Below are 17210 nucleotides of genomic sequence, written 5' to 3' on the forward strand. Positions count from 1 at the left end.
TTTTCTAGCGGACTTTTTCTACGACGCCCGCCCCGTGCCATCTCCCCCCTACCCCTCCCTCCGTGCATGTACCGTAGGGCCGACGACGTAACCGGTGACGCCCCCGGCGGCGTCCCCACACGACCCCCGTTTGGATTTTTGGGCCGGTTTATCAACTTTTCTCTAGTATTTTCACACGGAAGCATTAAACGGAGAAATCACGGTTCGCAGCTGTCCTGCGCCTGCCCCCGTCTTTCAGCCGGGCCGGTGGGGTCTCCCTGGTGTCTTTATGACGTCAAAACACCGCCGGTCTGCCGCCGGGGAGCCCCAAATCCTGCCCCCACTCCCCGCGGCCGCTGCCTGCCCGGGGCGGTGCCCACGTGGCACCACTCACGTGGCGGGGCCGGCCCCGCTTCCGCATCCGCTCACGTGACCCTGGGGCCCCCCCAAGCCCGGACGGACACGTCACGGCTCGCTCGCGGCCGGTCCCGCCTTCCCCGCGCTCCGCCAGTGGGGAGGCGCCGTGGGCAGTGCGTCCCGCCCGGCTAGCGTCTGAGCGCCCGGCGCCGCGGCCAATGAGCACCGCCGCCTCCAGAGTGGCGTCCGTGTGAACCAATGGAGAATGGGTGGGGCGGAGCCACGGCGGCGGGCAAGGGCGGCTGCGCGGGGCGGATGGCCGGGGCGGCGGGGCCCAGAGCGGCGCCCGGGTGAGGGCCGCGGCCCGGGGGGTGGTTCCGGGCTAGGTGGCGGCTCTCTGGTGCTGAGGGGGGCCTGGGTGTAAGAGGTGGGGTCCTGTGGGCTCCTTAGGCCTGTGGGGTGAGGGGGTTCTGGGGTGCCCGGGCCTGTGGGGTGAGGGAGCTGGGGGCCCTTAGCCCTGCGGGGTTCTGGACTGCCCGGGCCTGTGGGGTGCGGAGACTGATTACAGAGTTCTTGGGCCTTGTGGAGTTGGGGAGCTGTGGGGTTATGGGGCGCCCGGGCCTGTGGGGTGTGGGAGCTGTAGCGTTGGGGGGGTGTCCGGGTCTGCAGGGTGCTGGAGTCCGGGGTGCCTGGTGCAGCGGGGTGCCTGAGCTTGTGCGTGAGGCACTGGTGCTTGCCAGGGGCTGGAGAAGCCAGAGGGGATGTGGACCTGTGGGGTGCCATGGGCTTGGGAGTGCCCGGGAGGACTGAGGGGTGGCGAGGGCTTATGGGGGGTTGCAGTGGGAGGTGAGGTGCAGCACGGGCAGGGCTTGTGGAGGGCACGGAGAAGCTCATGGGGGCTGGTGGTGAGAGTGAGGCCATGGACCACAGCTCTTCCTCCTCACCCCCGGTATCTGGGAGGGTGCTGTGGCATTGCTGGGTGTCCCCAGCACCCCGGGAGGTGCCTGCCAGGGCTGTCTCAATGGGGTTGCTGGTGGCACTTCCATCCCCAGGGGGTAGTTGCAGCCTGGGGTTCTTTCTGCGCCGCTGGCGCCGGACGCGTGCGAGGCACAATCGCTTTCAGGTCACAGGAAAGCTCTCTCCAGGCCTTGTCTGGATTTTATCTCTAAATCTCAGCTCTGCCCTGCCTGGGTGCTGCAGCTCAGAGATGTGAGCTGTGGGTTCAGCCACTGCTTCTGGGGCTGAACCTGTGGGCAGTGGTGGAGGAATTGGGCTGCTTTCAGGAGTGGAAAGGTTTCATCCCATTCCTTCTCGTCCAGCTCTAGGACTTGGCTGGTTCCTGATGCAGGGAGGTTCAGATAAAGAGCCAGGGTGCAAGCAAAGCTGGTTTACTGCTGGTCCCCATTAGCATTCCATCTTTTAACATAACTACTTCCAATTGGGAGCAGCCATGAGCTGTCCAAACCTCTGTGTGAGAGAACAGCCTCAGTTCTTGGTGGTTTCCATGGGCTCTTTTTTTCCTGCATCACTTGGAGGTTTTGCTGGACCTGATGTTTGGGTTTGGGTTTGCAGAGGAACAGAGGCAGCCACGGCCCTGCAGAAGTTGTGGTCCTTGTGAAAGAAGAACCTCAGCTGAGACCTGAGGCAACTGTTCAGGTGAGGGTGGGAGGGAAGGGGGGAGGCACAGGGTGGCCAGAGCAGCTGGTGGGGCTGGAGGAAGGGGGTGTTCAAGGTCTGATGTCATGAAACACTTTGGAGATGTGGTGGTGCTGGGAGCTGGCTCTGTTCCTGAGCACCCTCCCTGTTGCTTCCCAGGGGTTCCAGCTCAGCCTCCCCCTCTGATGTGAAGATGACCAAGTTGGGCTTTCTGCGGCTCTCCTACGAGAAGCAGGACACACTGCTCAAGCTGCTCATCCTCTCCATGGCAGCTGTGCTCTGTAAGTCCACATCCTGCTGTGTCAGCCTGGGGGACAGCTGCTGGTGCCCTCACAGAGGGACCTCAGGCAGGAGCCACTCTGCTCTTTCTGCTTTTCTCTTCTAGCTTGTGAAGCTCTTGGCTGCTTTAGGTGACCATTCCCCTCCCTTCCCCTTGAAAGCTCCCATTGTTAACCTCCCCAGTGAGCAGTAGAAACCAGAAGCAGTTTCAGTCTCTCAGAGCAGATGACAGAGCTGGTTTAAAGTCCCCCTGAGCCAGAGCTGGGGCTTCACTCTGCCTTCTCTCCCTGCTCCCAGCGTTCTCCACCAGGCTGTTCTCCGTCCTGAGGTTCGAGAGCGTCATCCACGAGTTCGATCCGTAAGTGCCAGCTCCTCCTGCGCCTGGGCTGGTGGGGGCAGGGTGCAGCTCAGTCCCCACAGGGGGTGGGGGTGGGTTTCACTCAGGTTTATCTCCTTCCAGACCCCAAATCCACTTCTTAGCTCCCAGAACTGTTCCTGCAGCCTGGGTCTCAGCAGTCACCCAGCAGCTGCGGCACAGAGGGGAGAGGGCTCCTGACCCCACTTGGTGCCTACGTTCCAGGGACCTCCACCTTTGCAGTGCCCCTTTTAAACGCCCCCAGGAGGAGGGAGGAGTTTCTGCAGCACCCCAGGGAGGCTGCTTGGTTTCCCCAAGGCTTGTTGAGGCCCCTGGCTGTGAGCTGGGGAGGTGTTCAAGGCTGCTTGCTGTCGCAGGTACTTCAACTACCGCACCACTCGCTTCCTGGCAGAGGAAGGCTTCTACAAGTTCCACAACTGGTTTGATGACCGAGCCTGGTACCCCCTGGGCAGGATCATTGGTGGCACCATCTATCCAGGTAAGCTGGAGGGCTTCTGCTGAACCAAAACGTGCCTCATGGAGAGAGGTGGGCTTGGGAGCAGAGCAGAGCTGTGAGTGCCAGCTTGGGAGAGCAGGGAGTATCCTTGAGGCATCATAGGATCAGTCAGGGTTGGAAGGGACCCTAAGGCTCAGCCAGTCCCAACCCCCCTGCCATGGGCAGGGACACCCCACACCAGGTCAGCCTGGCCAGAGCCTCATCCAGCCTGGGCTTAAACACCTCCAGGGCTGGGGCCCCAACCACCTCCCTGCACAACCCATCCCAGGGCTTCACCACTCTCATGGGGAAGAACTTCCTCCTCCCCTCCAGCCTGAATCTCCCCACCTCCAGCTTCATTCCATCCCCCCAGTCCTATCCCTGCCTGAGATCCTGAGCAGTCCCTCCCCAGCCTGCTTGGAGCCCCCTGCAGATCCTGGAAGGCCACAATGAGGTCACCTCAGAGCCTTCTTTTCTGCAGACTGAACAGCCCCAACTCCTTCAGTCTGTGCTCACAGGAGAGGTGCTGCAGCCCTCTGCTCCTCCTCCTGGCCCTGCTCTGGACACCTTCCAGCCCCTCCAGATCCCTCTTGTCCTAGGGGCTCCAGAGCTGGAGGCAGTACTCCAGGTGGGGTCTCACAGAGCTGAGCAGAGGGGCAGAATCCCCTCCCTGGCCCTGCTGGCCACACTTCTGCTGCAGCCCAGGCTCTGCTTGGCTCTCTGGGCTGCAAGTGCACACTGAGAGCTCCTGCTGAGCTTCTCCTCCCCCAGCACCCCAAGGCTCTCTCCTCAGGGCTGCTTTCCAGCCAGTCCCTGCCCAGCCTGGGCTGCAGCTCTTTCCTAGAAAGACTTCTGGCTGCTCACTGGTGGTGAGGTGCTGGAGCAGGTTGCTCAGGGGGGTTGTGGATGCCCCCTCCCTGGAGACGTTCAAGGCGGAGCCCGCGGCAGGGGCTTGGAACTGGATGATCTTCGAGGTCCCTTCCAGCCCATTCTGTGAATGCCAGGCTGAAGAGTGGGAGCAGGCCAAGGGCACCCCAGTGACAGCTGTGGCTTGTGTCCTCCAGGCCTGATGATCACCTCGGCAGCCATCTACCACGTGCTGCACTTCTTCCACATCACCATCGACATCCGCAACGTCTGCGTCTTCCTGGCGCCCCTCTTCTCCTCCTTCACCACCATCGTCACCTACCACCTCACCAAGGAGCTCAAGGCAAGGCCCGGGGGGCGGGCTGGGCCGGCTGCAGCCCCTGTCGGGGGGGGGCCGGCTGCAGCCCCTGTCGGGGGGGGGCCAGCTGCAGCCCCTGCTGGGGGCCGGGCCGGCTGCAGCCCCTGCTGGGGGGCAGGCTGGGCTGGGCTGGGCCGGGCCGGCTGCAGCCCCTGCCTGGGGGGCAGGGTGGGCTGGGCCGGGCCGGCTGCAGCCCCTGCTGGGGGGCAGGCTGGGCTGGGCTGGGCTGGGCCGGGCCGGCTTGGCTGCAGCCCCTGCTGGGGGGCAGGCTGGGCTGGGCTGGGCTGGGCCGGCTGCAGCCCCTGCTGGGGGGCGGGGCGGGCTGGGCTGGGCTGGGCTGGGCCGGGCCGGCTGCAGCCCCTGCCTGGGGTGGGGGGGCCGGCTGCAGCCCCTGCCCAGTGGGGGGGGGGGGGGCCGGCTGCAGCCCCTGCCCAGTGGGGGGGGGGGGGGGCCGGCTGCAGCCCCTGCCCAGTGGGGGGGGGGGGGGGGGCCGGCTGCAGCCCCTGCCCAGTGGGGGGGGGGGGGGCCGGCTGCAGCCCCTGCCCGGGGTGGGGGGACCGGCTGCAGCCCCTGCTGGGGGGCAGGCTGGGCTGGGCTGGGCCGGGGGGGGGGCCGGCTGCAGCCCCTGCCCGGTGGGGGGGGGGGCCGGCTGCAGCCCCTGCCCGGGGTGGGGGGGCTGGCTGCAGCCCCTACCCGGGGTGGGGGGACCGGCTGCAGCCCCTGCTGGGGGGCAGGCTGGGCTGGGCTGGGCTGGGCTGGGCCGGCTGCAGCCCCTGCCCGGGGTGGGGGGCCCGGCTGCAGCCCCTGCCCAGTGGGGGGGGGGGGGGGGGGGGGGGGGGCCGGCTGCAGCCCCTGCCCGGGGTGGGGGGGCCGGCTGGGCTGGCTGCAGGCAGGGCTGGCTGCAGGCAGGGCTGGCTGCAGGCAGGGCGCCCCAGGCTGATGTCTCTCCCCGTGCTGCAGGACGCGGGCGCAGGGCTGCTGGCGGCAGCCATGATCGCCGTGGTGCCAGGGTACATCTCCCGCTCCGTCGCCGGCTCCTACGACAACGAAGGTGAGCTGGGGGCAGGGCAGCAGGGGGGCAGGGCAGCAGGGGGGCAGGGCAGCCTGCAGCCACCCAGGGCAGATCCAGCCTGCAGGAGGTGGAAGCTCTTCTCACCGAGGTTGCCCAGGGAGCTGGCAGATGCTCCGCGCAGGGGAGGTGCTGCAGCCTGCTCACGGCGCAGAGCTCTCTGCTGGCTTCGTGGCCCCCAGAGGTCCCTGCCCAGCACAGCCTGCAGAGGAGAAGGCTCCAGGGACACCTCAGAGCTGCCTGCCAGGACCTGAAGGGATCCTGCAGGAAGGCTGCAGAGAGACTTTTCCTGAGGGGGTCTGAGACAGGACAAGGAGGAAGGGTTTGGAGCTGAGGCAGAGCAGGGTTAGAGTGGAGCTGAGGAAGAAGTTCAGCAGGACGCAGCTGAGCCTCTGGCCCAGGCTGCCCGGGGAGGCTGTGGCTGCCTCCTGCCTGGGGGTGTTCAGGGCCAGGCTGGATGAGGCCTTGAGCAGCAGAGTGCAGCTGAGAGGTGTCCCTGGGCATGGCAGTGGGGTTGGGAGAGCTGATCTCTGAGCTCCCTTCCAACCTGAGCCATTCCATGGGGCTGGGATTTTAAGGCTGTTGGGTGCTGGGAAATGCTGGCAGGGACTCTGCAGGACATGGAGAAAAACCTCCTGCTTGCAAACCCAGCTGCCTGGAGGTTGCTCTCACCTCCATGGTTGAGAGGAGAGAGTTTTCCAGCTCCAACCCTCAGTGTCCTTGTTTCCAAATCAGAAAGGGCTTTGCCACCTCCACAGACTCTGCTTGGTGCCAGAGCTGCTGCAGCTCTCCCCCACACTTTTATCTCCACCCTGGGACTGGCAAGGGCAGGGCACTGCTCCCAAGCATTCTCCTTCAGAAGCTCCTGGCACAGAGCTTGGCTCAGTGCCCTCTGCACTGGGTATAAAAGTGGCTGATGGCTGGGCCCAGGGAGTGGTGGGAATGGAGCTGAACCTGGCTGGCACCCAGTGGTGTCCCCCAGGGCTCAGCTCTGGGACCTGCCCTCTTTGATGTCCTTATCCATGACCTGGGAGAGGGCATTGAGGCTGCCTCAGTCTGCAGGTGGCACCGAGCTGGGTGCCTGAGTCCATCTGCCAGAGCCTAGGGAAGCTTTACAGCAGGACCTGGGCAGGTCAGAGCCATGGACCAAGGCTCCTTGGGTGAAGCTCAGCAAGGCCAAGGGCCAGGGCCTGCCCCTGGCTCACAGCAGCCCTGTGGGGAGCTCCAGACCTGGGGAGCTGTGGTTGGAAAGCTGCAGCCTGGAGAGGGCCCTGGGGGGGTTGGGTGGCAGTCAGTGCCCAGGAGCCAGCAGTGCCCAGGTGCCAAGCAGGGCAATGGCCTCCTGGCTTGGGGCAGAAGCAGGGTGGGCAGCAGGGCCAGGAGGTGACCATCCCCCTGTGCTCAGCACTGGGGAGGCCACAGCTGCAGGGCTGTGCTCAGCCCTGGGCCCTCCCTGCAGGAAGGCCACTGAGGGGCTGGAGCCTGCCCAGAGCAGGGCAGCCAGGCTGCAGAAGGGCCTGGAGCCCCTGGGCTGGAGGAGGGCTGAGGGAGCTGGGGGGGTTGAGGCTGGAGCAGAGGAGGCTGAGGGAGACCTCCTTGCTCTCTGCAGCTGCCTGCAGGGAGGTTGGAGCGAGGAGGGGGCAGCCTCTGCTCCTTGGTGCCAAGGGCCAGGAGCAGAGGCAATGGCTGCAGGCTGCAGCAGGGGAGGCTGAGGCTGGCTCTCAGGAGATCTTTCTGCCCTGGGAGGGTTCCCAAAGCTTGGAAGGGGCTGCCCAGGGCAGGGCTGGAGTCTCCCTCCCTGGGGGTGTTGCAGCCCCGTGTGGAGCTGGTGCTGAGGGACAGGGTTTGGTACTGAGCCTTCAGTGCTGGGGGGAGGGCTGGGCTGGGGGAGCTGCAGGGCTCTGCCCATGGCATGGCTTCTGGGAATCTTCCTGTTGGTGCCCAGAAGATGATTCAGATTCCTCTCCCACAGCTGGCACCCTGTGGAGCTGTGCAGGCAGGTGAGGAGGTGTGGCTGGAGGCAGCCTCGAGGCTGTTACCTGCAGCACAGCACCAGCAGGGTGCTGATTCCATCCAGGAGCCCTTGGCCCAGGCTTGACTCCGTGTTCCATCTTCTGATGGAGCCACAGAAGCTCCTCTGTGGCCATTGTGGATGCAGCTGAGTGCTCTGGTGCACCCCAGAGGTGATCTCACTGGGGGCTGGGGCCTTGCTTTGACCTCTCTGTCTCCTCCCACCCAGGCATTGCCATATTCTGCATGCTGCTGACCTACTACATGTGGATCAAAGCTGTCAAAACTGGCTCCATCTACTGGGCTGCCATGTGTGCCCTTGCCTACTTCTACATGGTGAGAGCCTCTCCTGCCACCCAGGGCTTTAGGGCTCTGAGGACCAGAGCTCTGCATGTGGGCACCAGAAATATGTGGTGTGAGCTTCCCATGTCCTGATGCTCTGGGAGGGAGAACCTCAGCAAAGGGCTTGGTGTGGAGAGGGAGCAGCTGTGGGATTTGTCTTAGTGATGGTTTATGTTCTGCTGCTATCCAGGGAGCCCTGGGCAGGCTGAGAGCTGGGGGAGAGCAACCTCCTGAAGGGGCAGCAGGGCAAGGGCAGGGTCCTGGCCCTGGGCAGGAACAACCTCCTGCAGCAGCACAGGGCAGGGGGAAGCTGCTGGCAAGCAGCTGCAAGCAGCAGCAGCTGGCAGTGCTGGGGGACAAGGAGTTGGCCAGCAGCAGCAAGGTGGCCTGGGGGCCAAGAAGGCCAAGGCTGTGCTGGGGGCATGGAGAAGAGTGTGGGCAGCAGCAGGGCAAGGGAGGTTGTGCTGCCCCTCTGCCCTGCCCTGCTGAGGCCACCTCTGGAGCCCTGGGGGCAGTTGTGTGCTGCCCAGGGGCAGAGGGCCAGAGAAGTGCTGGAGAGAGGGCAGGGGAGGCTGGGAAGCTGCTGAGGGGCCTGGAGCAGCTCTGGCAGGAGCCAAGGCTGAGAGCCCTGGGGCTGAGAGCCTGCAGCAGAGCAGCCCCAGAGCAATGCTCAGCAATGCTCAGCAAGAGCTGAAGGGCCCCTGGGGGGCAAGAGGCTGGGGCCAGCCTCTGCTGAGTGGTGCCCAGGGCCAGGCCAAGGGGCAGTGGGCAGAGAGTGGAGCCCAGGAGGTTGGAGGGGAAGAGGAGGAGCAAGTTGTTTGTTGGGAGGCTGCTGGAGGCCTGGAGCAGGCTGCCCAGAGAGGTTGTGGAGTGTCCTGGTGTGGAGAGCTTCCAACCCCCCCTGGGCACTGTGCCCCTGGGCAGGCTGCTGGGGGTGCCCTGCTGGAGCAGGGCTTGGACTGGGTGATCCAACCTGTCTGTGGTCCCTGGAAACCCAACCCTGCCACATGTGCCCTGTGCAGCCCTGGCACTCATGGTCTCCTCTCTCAGGTCTCCTCCTGGGGGGGCTATGTCTTCCTGATCAACCTCATCCCCCTGCACGTCCTCGTCCTGATGCTCACCGGCCGCTTCTCGCACCGCATCTACGTCGCCTACTGCACTGTCTACTGCCTGGGGACCATCCTCTCCATGCAGATCTCCTTTGTGGGCTTCCAGGTGGGGACCAGAAGGATTTGCAGCCTCAGGGGTGGGCATTTCATGGCTGATAACAGCACAGCAGCCTCTTGGCTCCTGCTTTCTCTTCTCACCTTCACCACTGCCGTGACAAGTGGGTGGTGGCTTCTAGGTCCAGCTCTGCTCTCTTGCCACCTCTGGCTCTTGGAGGTGCTGGATGAGTTTGAAAGCTGCTGGGAGCCTTCCCCACTCTCAGGCCCAATGCAGCTCTTGTTCTCCTCCCCCTCTCTCTCCCCTGCCTGCAGCCTGTCCTCTCCTCGGAGCACATGGCCGCGCTGGGGGTCTTCGGCCTGTGTCAGATCCATGCCTTTGTTGACTACCTCCGGAGCAAGCTGAACCCCCAGCAGTTCGAGGTCCTCTTCAGGAGTGTCATCTCCCTGGTGGGCTTCATCCTCCTCACCATTGGGGCTGTGCTGATGCTCACAGGTAGGCCAAGGTGGTGCTGAGGAGGAGGGTGTTTCGCTTTGCCTGGCTCCATTGCTTTGAGGAGCTCCTCGCTGTCCACTCGTGTCCCTGCCTGTGCTGTGAGCGAGGCAGCAGCAGTAAGAGCTGGGCCTGGGGTGAGGGGACTGCAGTCTGGGATCTTCAAGGGTTTGAGGCTCCATCTCAAATCCTGGGGTCAGGTTTGGGCCTCTCACTTCCAGCAGGACCTTGAGAGGCTGGAGCAGGGCCAGAGAAGGGCAAGGAAGCTGGGGAAGGGTCTGGAGAAGAGGGCTGGGGAGGAGCAGCTGAGGGAGCTGGGGGTGGTGAGGCTGGAGCAGAGGAGGCTGAGGGAGACCTCCTTGCTCTCTGCAGCTCCCTGAGAGGAGGCTGGAGCCAGGTGGGGCTTGGGCTCTGCTCCCAAGGCACAGGAGAAGAGGAAATGGCCTCAGGTTGCCCCAGGGGAGGTTCAGGTTGGCCATGAGGAGCAATTTCTTCCCTTTGAGGGTTGTCCAGGCTGCCCAGGGCAATGGTGGAGTCCCCATCCCTGGAGAGATTTCAAGCCCTGGAGCTGTGGTGCTGAGGGACCTGGTTTGGTGGTGCCCTGGCAGGGCTAGGTCAGGGTTGGCCTTCTTCAGGGTCTTCCAACTGAAACCATTCCGTGGCAGAAGGTGCTGGGAGAGAGCCTCCTGCTGGGGCTGCAGAAGCTGCCAGTTGGTTGATGGCAGCAAGGAGATGTGAGGACCTCTGGGTGCTCTCTGGTGGACCCTAACCTGCTGGCTCTTTTCTCCTCCTCCCAGGGAAGATCTCCCCATGGACAGGACGCTTCTACTCCCTGCTGGATCCTTCCTACGCCAAGAACAACATCCCCATCATCGCCTCCGTCTCCGAGCACCAGCCCACCACGTGGTCCTCTTACTACTTTGACCTCCAGCTCCTGGTCTTCATGTTCCCAGGTGAGCCCCAGGCCCATCCCCTCGTGGTCCTTAGCTCTACCAGCTGGTTGTAGCTGGGGGAGGAGGCTGCTGAGCTGCCCCTGACCTGCCTCTCCCTGCTCCCCGCAGTTGGTCTCTACTACTGCTTCAGCAACCTCTCGGACGCTCGCATCTTCATCATCATGTACGGGGTCACCAGCATGTACTTCTCTGCTGTCATGGTGAGGGCCACCAGAGGCTTCTCCTTCTGAACCCAGGCTGCCCAGGGAGGTTGTGGAGCCTCCTTCTCTGGAGCCTTTCCAGCCCCATCTGGATGTGTTGCTGTGTGACCTGTGCTGGATTCTGTGGCCCTGCTCTGGCAGGGGCTTGGACTCGATGCTCTCCTGAGGTCCCTTCCAACCCTTAGCATCCTGTGAACCCCCTGATGGTCCTTCTTCAGCCTTGAGCTGGCTGAAGCATCCATGAGGCTTCTCTCCCTGCCTTCAAGCTGGCCCCTTGTGGGGCTGGGGGAGTGTGGCACTGCAGAGCTCTTTGGCTGTGGTGCCACTTGCTTCCCTCAGGCCACCACTGGGGCCCCTCCAGGCCTCCTGTAGCTCCCAGACAAACTCTCCATGACCTATCCTCAGCCAGCTGCTGCTGAGCCCTTTCCACTCTTGCTCCACCACCCCAAGCCCTAGGTGTTGCTGATTCCTGGTGTGGAGGCACTGGCTGAGCCTTGGCTTTGCCCAGGGCTGTGAGTCAGAAGGGCACTTCTGCCCCCTGGGCCAGCTTTGAGGTCTGCAAGAACTTCCCTCAGGGGAGATTCCAATGGGTTCCAGAAGGAAATGCTCCCCTGTGAGAGCAGTGAGGATCTTGGGATCATCTCCCAAGGGCAGCAGTGGATGGCTCAGTTGGAGGACTCAGCTTGCCAGGCTGCTGGGGCAGCTCTCTGCAGCTCCATCACCACCTGGAAAGGTTGCACCAGGTGACCCTTGGGGTCCCTTCCAGCCTGGCTCTCTGTGGATGGTGGCACCCACCGAGACCCCCTCAGCCATGGCTTGGTCTTGAGGTTGGCTTTGAGGGCTGGAGTTAGGGATGGGATTTCACTGCCCTTTCCCCTGGGCTTTCCCTGCAGGTTTCTCCTGCTGGGGCCGGGAGCTGCCTCCCTCCCTCCCTCGGGCCGGGGCCAGGAGCTGCCTCCCTCCCTCCCTCCCTCCCTCTGGCCAGGGCCGGGAACTGCCTCCCTCCCTCCCTCTGGCCAGGGCCGGGAACTGCCTCCCTCCCTCCCTCTGGCCAGGGCCGGGAGCTGCCTCCCTCCCTCCCTCCCTCCCTCCCTCTGGCCAGGGCCGGGAGCTGCCTCCCTCCCTCCCTCCCTCCCTCCCTCCCTCCGGCCGGGGCCGGGAGCTGCCTCCCTCCCTCCCTCCCTCCCTCCCTCCCTCCAGCCGGGGCCGGGAGCTGCTTCCCTCCCTCCCTCCCTCTGGCCAGGAGCTGCTTCCCTCCCTCCCTCCCTCTGGCCAGGAGCTGCTTCCCTCCCTCCCTCCCTCTGGCCAGGAGCTGCTTCCCTCCCTCCCTCCCTCTGGCCAGCACCGACCTCCCTCCCTCCCTCGGGCGGTAGCTGCCTCCCTCCCTCCCTCCTTCCCTCTGGCCGGGGCCAGGAGCTGCCTCCCTCCCTCCCTCCCTCCCTCCCTCCCTCTGGCCTGGAGCTGCCTCCCTCCCTCCCTCCCTCCCTCGGGCCTGGAGCTGCCTCCCTCCCTCCCTCCCTCCCTCCCTCCCTCGGGCCTGGAGCTGCCTCCCTCCCTCCCTCCCTCCCTCCCTCGGGCCTGGAGCTGCCTCCCTCCCTCCCTCCCTCTGGCCTGGAGCTGCCTCCCTCCCTCCCTCCCTCTGGCCTGGAGCTGCCTCCCTCCCTGCTGGCGGGGCTCAGCGCTGCCTCCCTGTGCCGCAGGTGCGGCTGATGCTGGTGCTGGCGCCGGTGATGTGCATCCTGTCCGGCATCGGCGTCTCCCAGGTGCTCTCCACCTACATGAGGAACCTGGACATCAGCCGCCCCGACAAGAGGAGCAAGAAGCAGCAGGACTCCACCTACCCCATCAAGAATGAAGTGAGTGCTGGGGCAGCCTGGCAGGGGGCAGAGGCCTCCTCGTCCCCCCGGCCCCGAGGGCCGCAGTTGGACGTCCCCTGCCCTCCAGCGCTGACCTCCCTTTGCTCCCCCAGGTTGCCAGCGGCATGATCCTGGTGATGGCTTTCTTCCTCATCACCTACACCTTCCACTCCACCTGGGTGACCAGCGAGGCCTACTCCTCCCCCTCCATCGTGCTGTCTGCCCGCGGGGGCGACGGCAGCAGGATCATCTTCGACGACTTCAGGGAAGCTTACTACTGGCTGCGGCACAACACGCCCGAGGTGAGCCCCCACGGCCTGCTGGCCACCAGGCACTGCCCCCACAGCAGCCTCTTGAGGCTGCTGAGGGCCTGGCACAGGCTGCCCAGGGAGGTGGTGGCAGCCTCCTGCCTGGAGGTGTTTGCAGCCAGGCTGGAGGTGGCTGTGAGCAACCTGCTGCGGTGTGAGGTGTCCCTGCCCATGGCAGGGGGTTGGGACTGGCTGAGCCTTGAGCTCCCTTCCAGCCCTGGCAGCTCTGTGATTCACTGCTGGTAGGACTTAGTGGCTGGAGAGTTGCCCAGCAGAGCAGGACCTGGGGCTGCTGCTGGGAAGCCATCTGAATGTGAGCCAGCAGTGTGGTTAGGTGGCCAAGAAGGCAAACAGCATCCTGGCCTGGATCAGCAAGAGTGTGGCCAGCACTATCATCCAGTTCCAACCCCCCTGCCATGGGCCAGGGACACCTCCCACCGGCCCAGGTTGCTCAAGGCCTCATCCAGCCAGGCCCTGAACATCTCCTGGGAAGGGGCATCCACAACCTCCCTTGAGGCTGAGCCTGGAGGTCCCTTCCAGCCCTGACGATTCTCTGGCCCTGTGTTTGGGTGCAGGATGCCAAGGTGATGTCCTGGTGGGACTATGGGTACCAGATAACTGCCATGGCCAACAGGACCATCCTGGTGGACAACAACACCTGGAACAACACACACATCTCCCGTGTTGGGCAGGTGGGGCCTGCCCTCCCCTCCCCCAGCCCTCCCCCAGCCCTCCCCCAGCCCTCCCCCAGCCCTCCCCCAGCCCTGCTGGGGCAGCACCTGGTGTGCCTGACACTGTCCTCTGCAGGCCATGGCGTCCACAGAGGAGAAAGCCTACGAGATCATGAGGGAGCTGGATGTCAGCTACGTGCTGGTGATCTTTGGAGGCCTCACTGGGTACTCATCTGATGGTGAGAGCTGGGCAGAGCCTCCTGGAGGGGGTGGTGGTGGTGCAGGCATCTCCAGGACAGCTCCTGGAGGAGCAGAGTCCACCTCCAGCTAGGGTTGTAAAGGGGCAATGCCACCACAGTGCTCCTCTCTGGGAGCTGCACAGACCTTTTGTGGGCTCCCCCCAACTTAGCTCCTTGCTCTTGGCCCTTCAACTCAGCTCCTGGTGCCTGGGCCCCCAGCCCAACTCACAGAATCAGCAAGGTTGGAAAAGACCTCAGAGATCATCAGGTCCAACCTATAGCTCCTCAGTGCTGGGCCCCAACTCTCCCAGTGCCTGAAGTCAAATCCTTGCTCTTGGCCCCCTGGCAGCCTTTTGCTCTTTGCCTTCCAACTCAGCTCATTGCTTCTGGCCTCCCAGTTCAGCTCCTTGGTCTCTGTCCCCCACCTCAACCTCTTGAGCCCTCAGTTCGATCCCTGCTCTTCATCCCCCAGCTCAGCTCAGCTCCTTGTTCTGGGCCCCCACTTCAACCCAAGCCCTCACTCTTGGCCCCTCAATTCCTCCCCTGCTCTTGGACCCTGAACTCAACAGATTGAGTTTGGGGGGTGGGGGAAGGGCAAGGAGATGAAGAGCAGAGTGAGGAGTTGACCTGGGGGTCAACCTCTTTGGCCCCTGACCTAACCCCTCACTCTTGGCCCCCAAATCAACCCCTCCCTCTGTTGTTCATCTCCTTGTGGGGAGGGCGAGAACTAAACTCAATCTGTTTTGGGGGGGCCACAGAGCCAGGAGTTGAGGCCCCTCTTGATTCCTGGCTCTCAGCACCCACCTTCACTCCTCCTTGTTGGCCAAACCCCCCTTCATTCCTGGCTCTATGGCCCCCACCCCCCCATCTCCTGGCTCTTTGGCCCCCTCATCCCTGGCTTTCTGCCCTCCCCGGCTCTCTGCTGCCCCCCTCCCCTCCCTCCCCTCCCCTTCACCCCTGGCTCTCTGCTGCCCCCCTCCCCTCCTTCACCCCCGGCACTCTGCTGCCCCCCTCCCCTCCCCTTCACCCCTGGCTCTCTGCTGCCCCCCTCCCCTTCACCCCTGGCTCTCTGCTGCCCCCCTCCCCTCCCCTTCACCCCTGGCTCTCTGCTGCCCCCCTTCCCTCCCCTCCCCTTCACCCCCGGCTCTCTGCTGCCCCCCTCCCCTGCCCCTCCCCCCCGGCTCTCTGCCCCTCCCCTCCCCCCCCCCGGCTCTCTGCCCCTCCCCTCCCCCCCCCGGCTCTCTGCCCCTCCCCTCCCCCCCCCGGCTCTCTGCCCCTCCCCCCCCCGGCTCTCTGCCCCTCCCCCCCCCGGCTCTCTGCCCCTCCCCCCCCCGGCTCCCTGCCCCTCCCCCCCGGCTCCCGGCCCCGCTCCGGTCTCCGCGGTGACGGCGGGCTGGGTGCCTGCAGACATCAACAAGTTCCTGTGGATGGTGCGGATCGGCGGCAGCACGGACACGGGCCGGCACATCAAGGAGCACGACTACTACACCCCCACCGGCGAGTTCCGCGTCGACCGCGAGGGCTCCCCGGTGCTGCTCAACTGCCTCATGTACAAGATGTGCTACTACCGCTTCGGGCAGGTCTACACCGAGGCCAGTAAGTGCCGCGGCCCCTCCCGGGCCCCAGGGCACCGCCGCCGGTGGGGCTCAGCTGAGACCCCTGCAGGCTGTGAGGCCATTCTGAGAGCTGGCAGAGAGGAACCTGCTGAGGCTCAGCCAGGAGGAGAGCAGAGTCCTGCAGCTGGGCAGGAAGAATCAGCTGCAGCAGCACAGCCTGGCGGGGGATCTGCTGCAGAGCAGCCCCAGGGAGAAGCAGCTGGGAGTGCTGCTGGGCAGCAAGCTCTGCATGGGGCAGCAGTGTGCCCTGGGGGCCAGGAAGGCCAAGGGGGTCCTGGGGGGCATTCAGAGTGTGGCCAGCAGGGGCAGGGAGCTTCTCCTCCCCCTCTGCTCTGCCCTGCTGAGACCTCCCCTGCAAGATTGCCTCCAGCTCTGGGCTCCCCAGCTCAGGGGGGACAGGGAGCTGCTGCAGAGAGGCCAAGGGAGGGCTGCAAGGCTGCTGAAGGGACTGCAGCACTGCCTGGGGAGGAGAGGCTGAGAGCCCTGGGGCTGCTCAGGCTGCAGAGGAGAAGGCTGAGAGGGATCTGATCAATGTCTCTCAAGAGCTGAGGGCTGGGGGTCAGGAGGGAGGGCACAGGGCCAGGCTCTGCTCAGCTGCACCCTGGCATAGGCCAAGGAGCAAGGGATGGAAACTGCAGCCCAGGAGGTTGCAGCTCAGCAGGAGGAGGAACTTCTGCCCTGGGAGGCTCCCAGAGGCCTGGAGCAGGCTGCCCAGAGAGGTTGTGGAGTCTCCTTCCCTGGAGCCTTCCCAGCCCTGCCTGGATGTGTTCTGTGTGACCTGGGCTGGATTCCATGGTCCTGCTCTGGCAGGGGCTTGGACTGGAAGCTCTCCAGAGGTCCCTTCCCGCCCCTAACCTCCTGTTCCCTCTGCTCCTCTGCCTCCCCTCTCTCCTGTACCTTGTCCCCTCCCAGAGCGACCCCCGGGCTACGACCGGGTGCGGAACGCCGAGATCGGCAACAAGGACTTTGAGCTGGACGTGCTGGAGGAGGCCTACACCACAGAGCACTGGCTGGTCCGAATATACAAGGTACTGCCCCCCCCCGAGCCCCCCCAAGGGGGGGCAAGAAACCTCAGCCCCCAGCTGAGCTGCCTGCTGTTTGCCCCCCAGGTGAAGGACCTGGACAACCGTGGCCTGTCGAGGACGTAGAGGAGGCTCCGGCTGTGCCTGCACTGAGGCCTCTGCCTGTGAAGCAGAAATCCAGGGGGGGCTGAGGGTCTGGGTGGGGTTTTTTCTTTGGGGGGGGTGGGGAGAGAATGTTGGGGGGTTGTTTGTTTTGTACTGTTTCTAAGTGCAGGCAGCAGGAGGCTGTCCCTGCCCCTCCCTGCCTGTCCCTGCCTGCCAGGAAGTGATTTTTATACTCGCACAGCGTCGCCAAATCGCAATCGGGGGGAGGGGAGGGGGGGGGGGGTCGTGATCAAGGTGGGTGACAATGAGTGACAATTACAGAGAAAGAGCCCTGTGGGGGGGCTTTGCCCCAGTCTCTGGCACTCTGCTGCTTTGGGGGTGGAAAAATGGACCCCAGGCGTGGCTGGGTCCTGCTGCGAGGGCTGGAGGGGAGACCCAGGAGCTGGGGGAGGGGACCCCCAGGAGCTGGGGGAGGGGACCCAGGAGCTGGGGGAGGGGACACCAGGAGCTGGGGCAGGGGACACCCAGGGATCAGGGGAGAAGGGGTCCAAGGGTCTGGGGGGGGGGAAGAGGGAGAGGCAGCGGCACACCCATGGGCCTGGGGAGGCACCCATGAGGGTCTGGGGAGAAAGGATCCAGAAGTTCGGGGAGGGGGACAGGGAGAGGACAGCCAGGGGCTTGGAAGGGGGAACGCAGGAGGTTAGGGAGGGGAACAGCCAGGAGCCTGGGGGAGCAGAGGCCGGGGGGGGACACCCAGGCAGGGGGGAAGGGGATAGCAGCACGGCAGGGGTTGGACACCCATGGGAACAGCCAGGA

At 64.7% G+C, this 17210-nt stretch overlaps 1 protein-coding gene across 1 annotated transcript; it reads left to right on the forward strand.

Moving 5' to 3' along the window:
• The first annotated feature begins 611 nt into the window (after positions 1-611).
• On the forward strand, positions 612-16489 carry STT3A (STT3 oligosaccharyltransferase complex catalytic subunit A). Its single transcript, XM_054176156.1, has 19 exons — positions 612-686; positions 1909-1992; positions 2152-2273; positions 2569-2629; positions 3004-3125; positions 4187-4332; positions 5308-5398; positions 7656-7762; positions 8819-8983; positions 9247-9427; positions 10222-10377; positions 10486-10577; positions 12278-12433; positions 12547-12735; positions 13317-13433; positions 13549-13651; positions 15059-15247; positions 16180-16295; positions 16377-16489. Exons 3-19 carry the CDS (start codon positions 2186-2188, stop codon positions 16413-16415), a joined length of 2118 nt encoding a protein of 705 aa, XP_054032131.1. The 5' UTR covers positions 612-686; positions 1909-1992; positions 2152-2185; the 3' UTR covers positions 16416-16489.
• The last annotated feature ends 721 nt before the right edge of the window (positions 16490-17210 follow it).

Source organism: Dryobates pubescens, chromosome 34 (genome assembly GCF_014839835.1).
Source record: "Dryobates pubescens isolate bDryPub1 chromosome 34, bDryPub1.pri, whole genome shotgun sequence".
Classification (NCBI taxonomy): Eukaryota; Metazoa; Chordata; class Aves; order Piciformes; family Picidae; genus Dryobates; species Dryobates pubescens.

What these genes read in the sequence shown, in the direction of transcription:
- STT3A (XM_054176156.1), top strand. Translation starts at nt 2,186, where the DNA reads ATGACCAAGTTGGGCTTTCTGCGGCTCTCCTACGAGAAGCAGGACACA. An exon ending in CTCCATGGCAGCTGTGCTCT is followed by an intron (nt 2,274 to 2,568) that starts GTAAGTCCACAT and finishes CCCTGCTCCCAG; the next exon opens with CGTTCTCCACCAGGCTGTTC. An exon ending in CCCTTGCCTACTTCTACATG is followed by an intron (nt 7,763 to 8,818) that starts GTGAGAGCCTCT and finishes CTCCTCTCTCAG; the next exon opens with GTCTCCTCCTGGGGGGGCTA.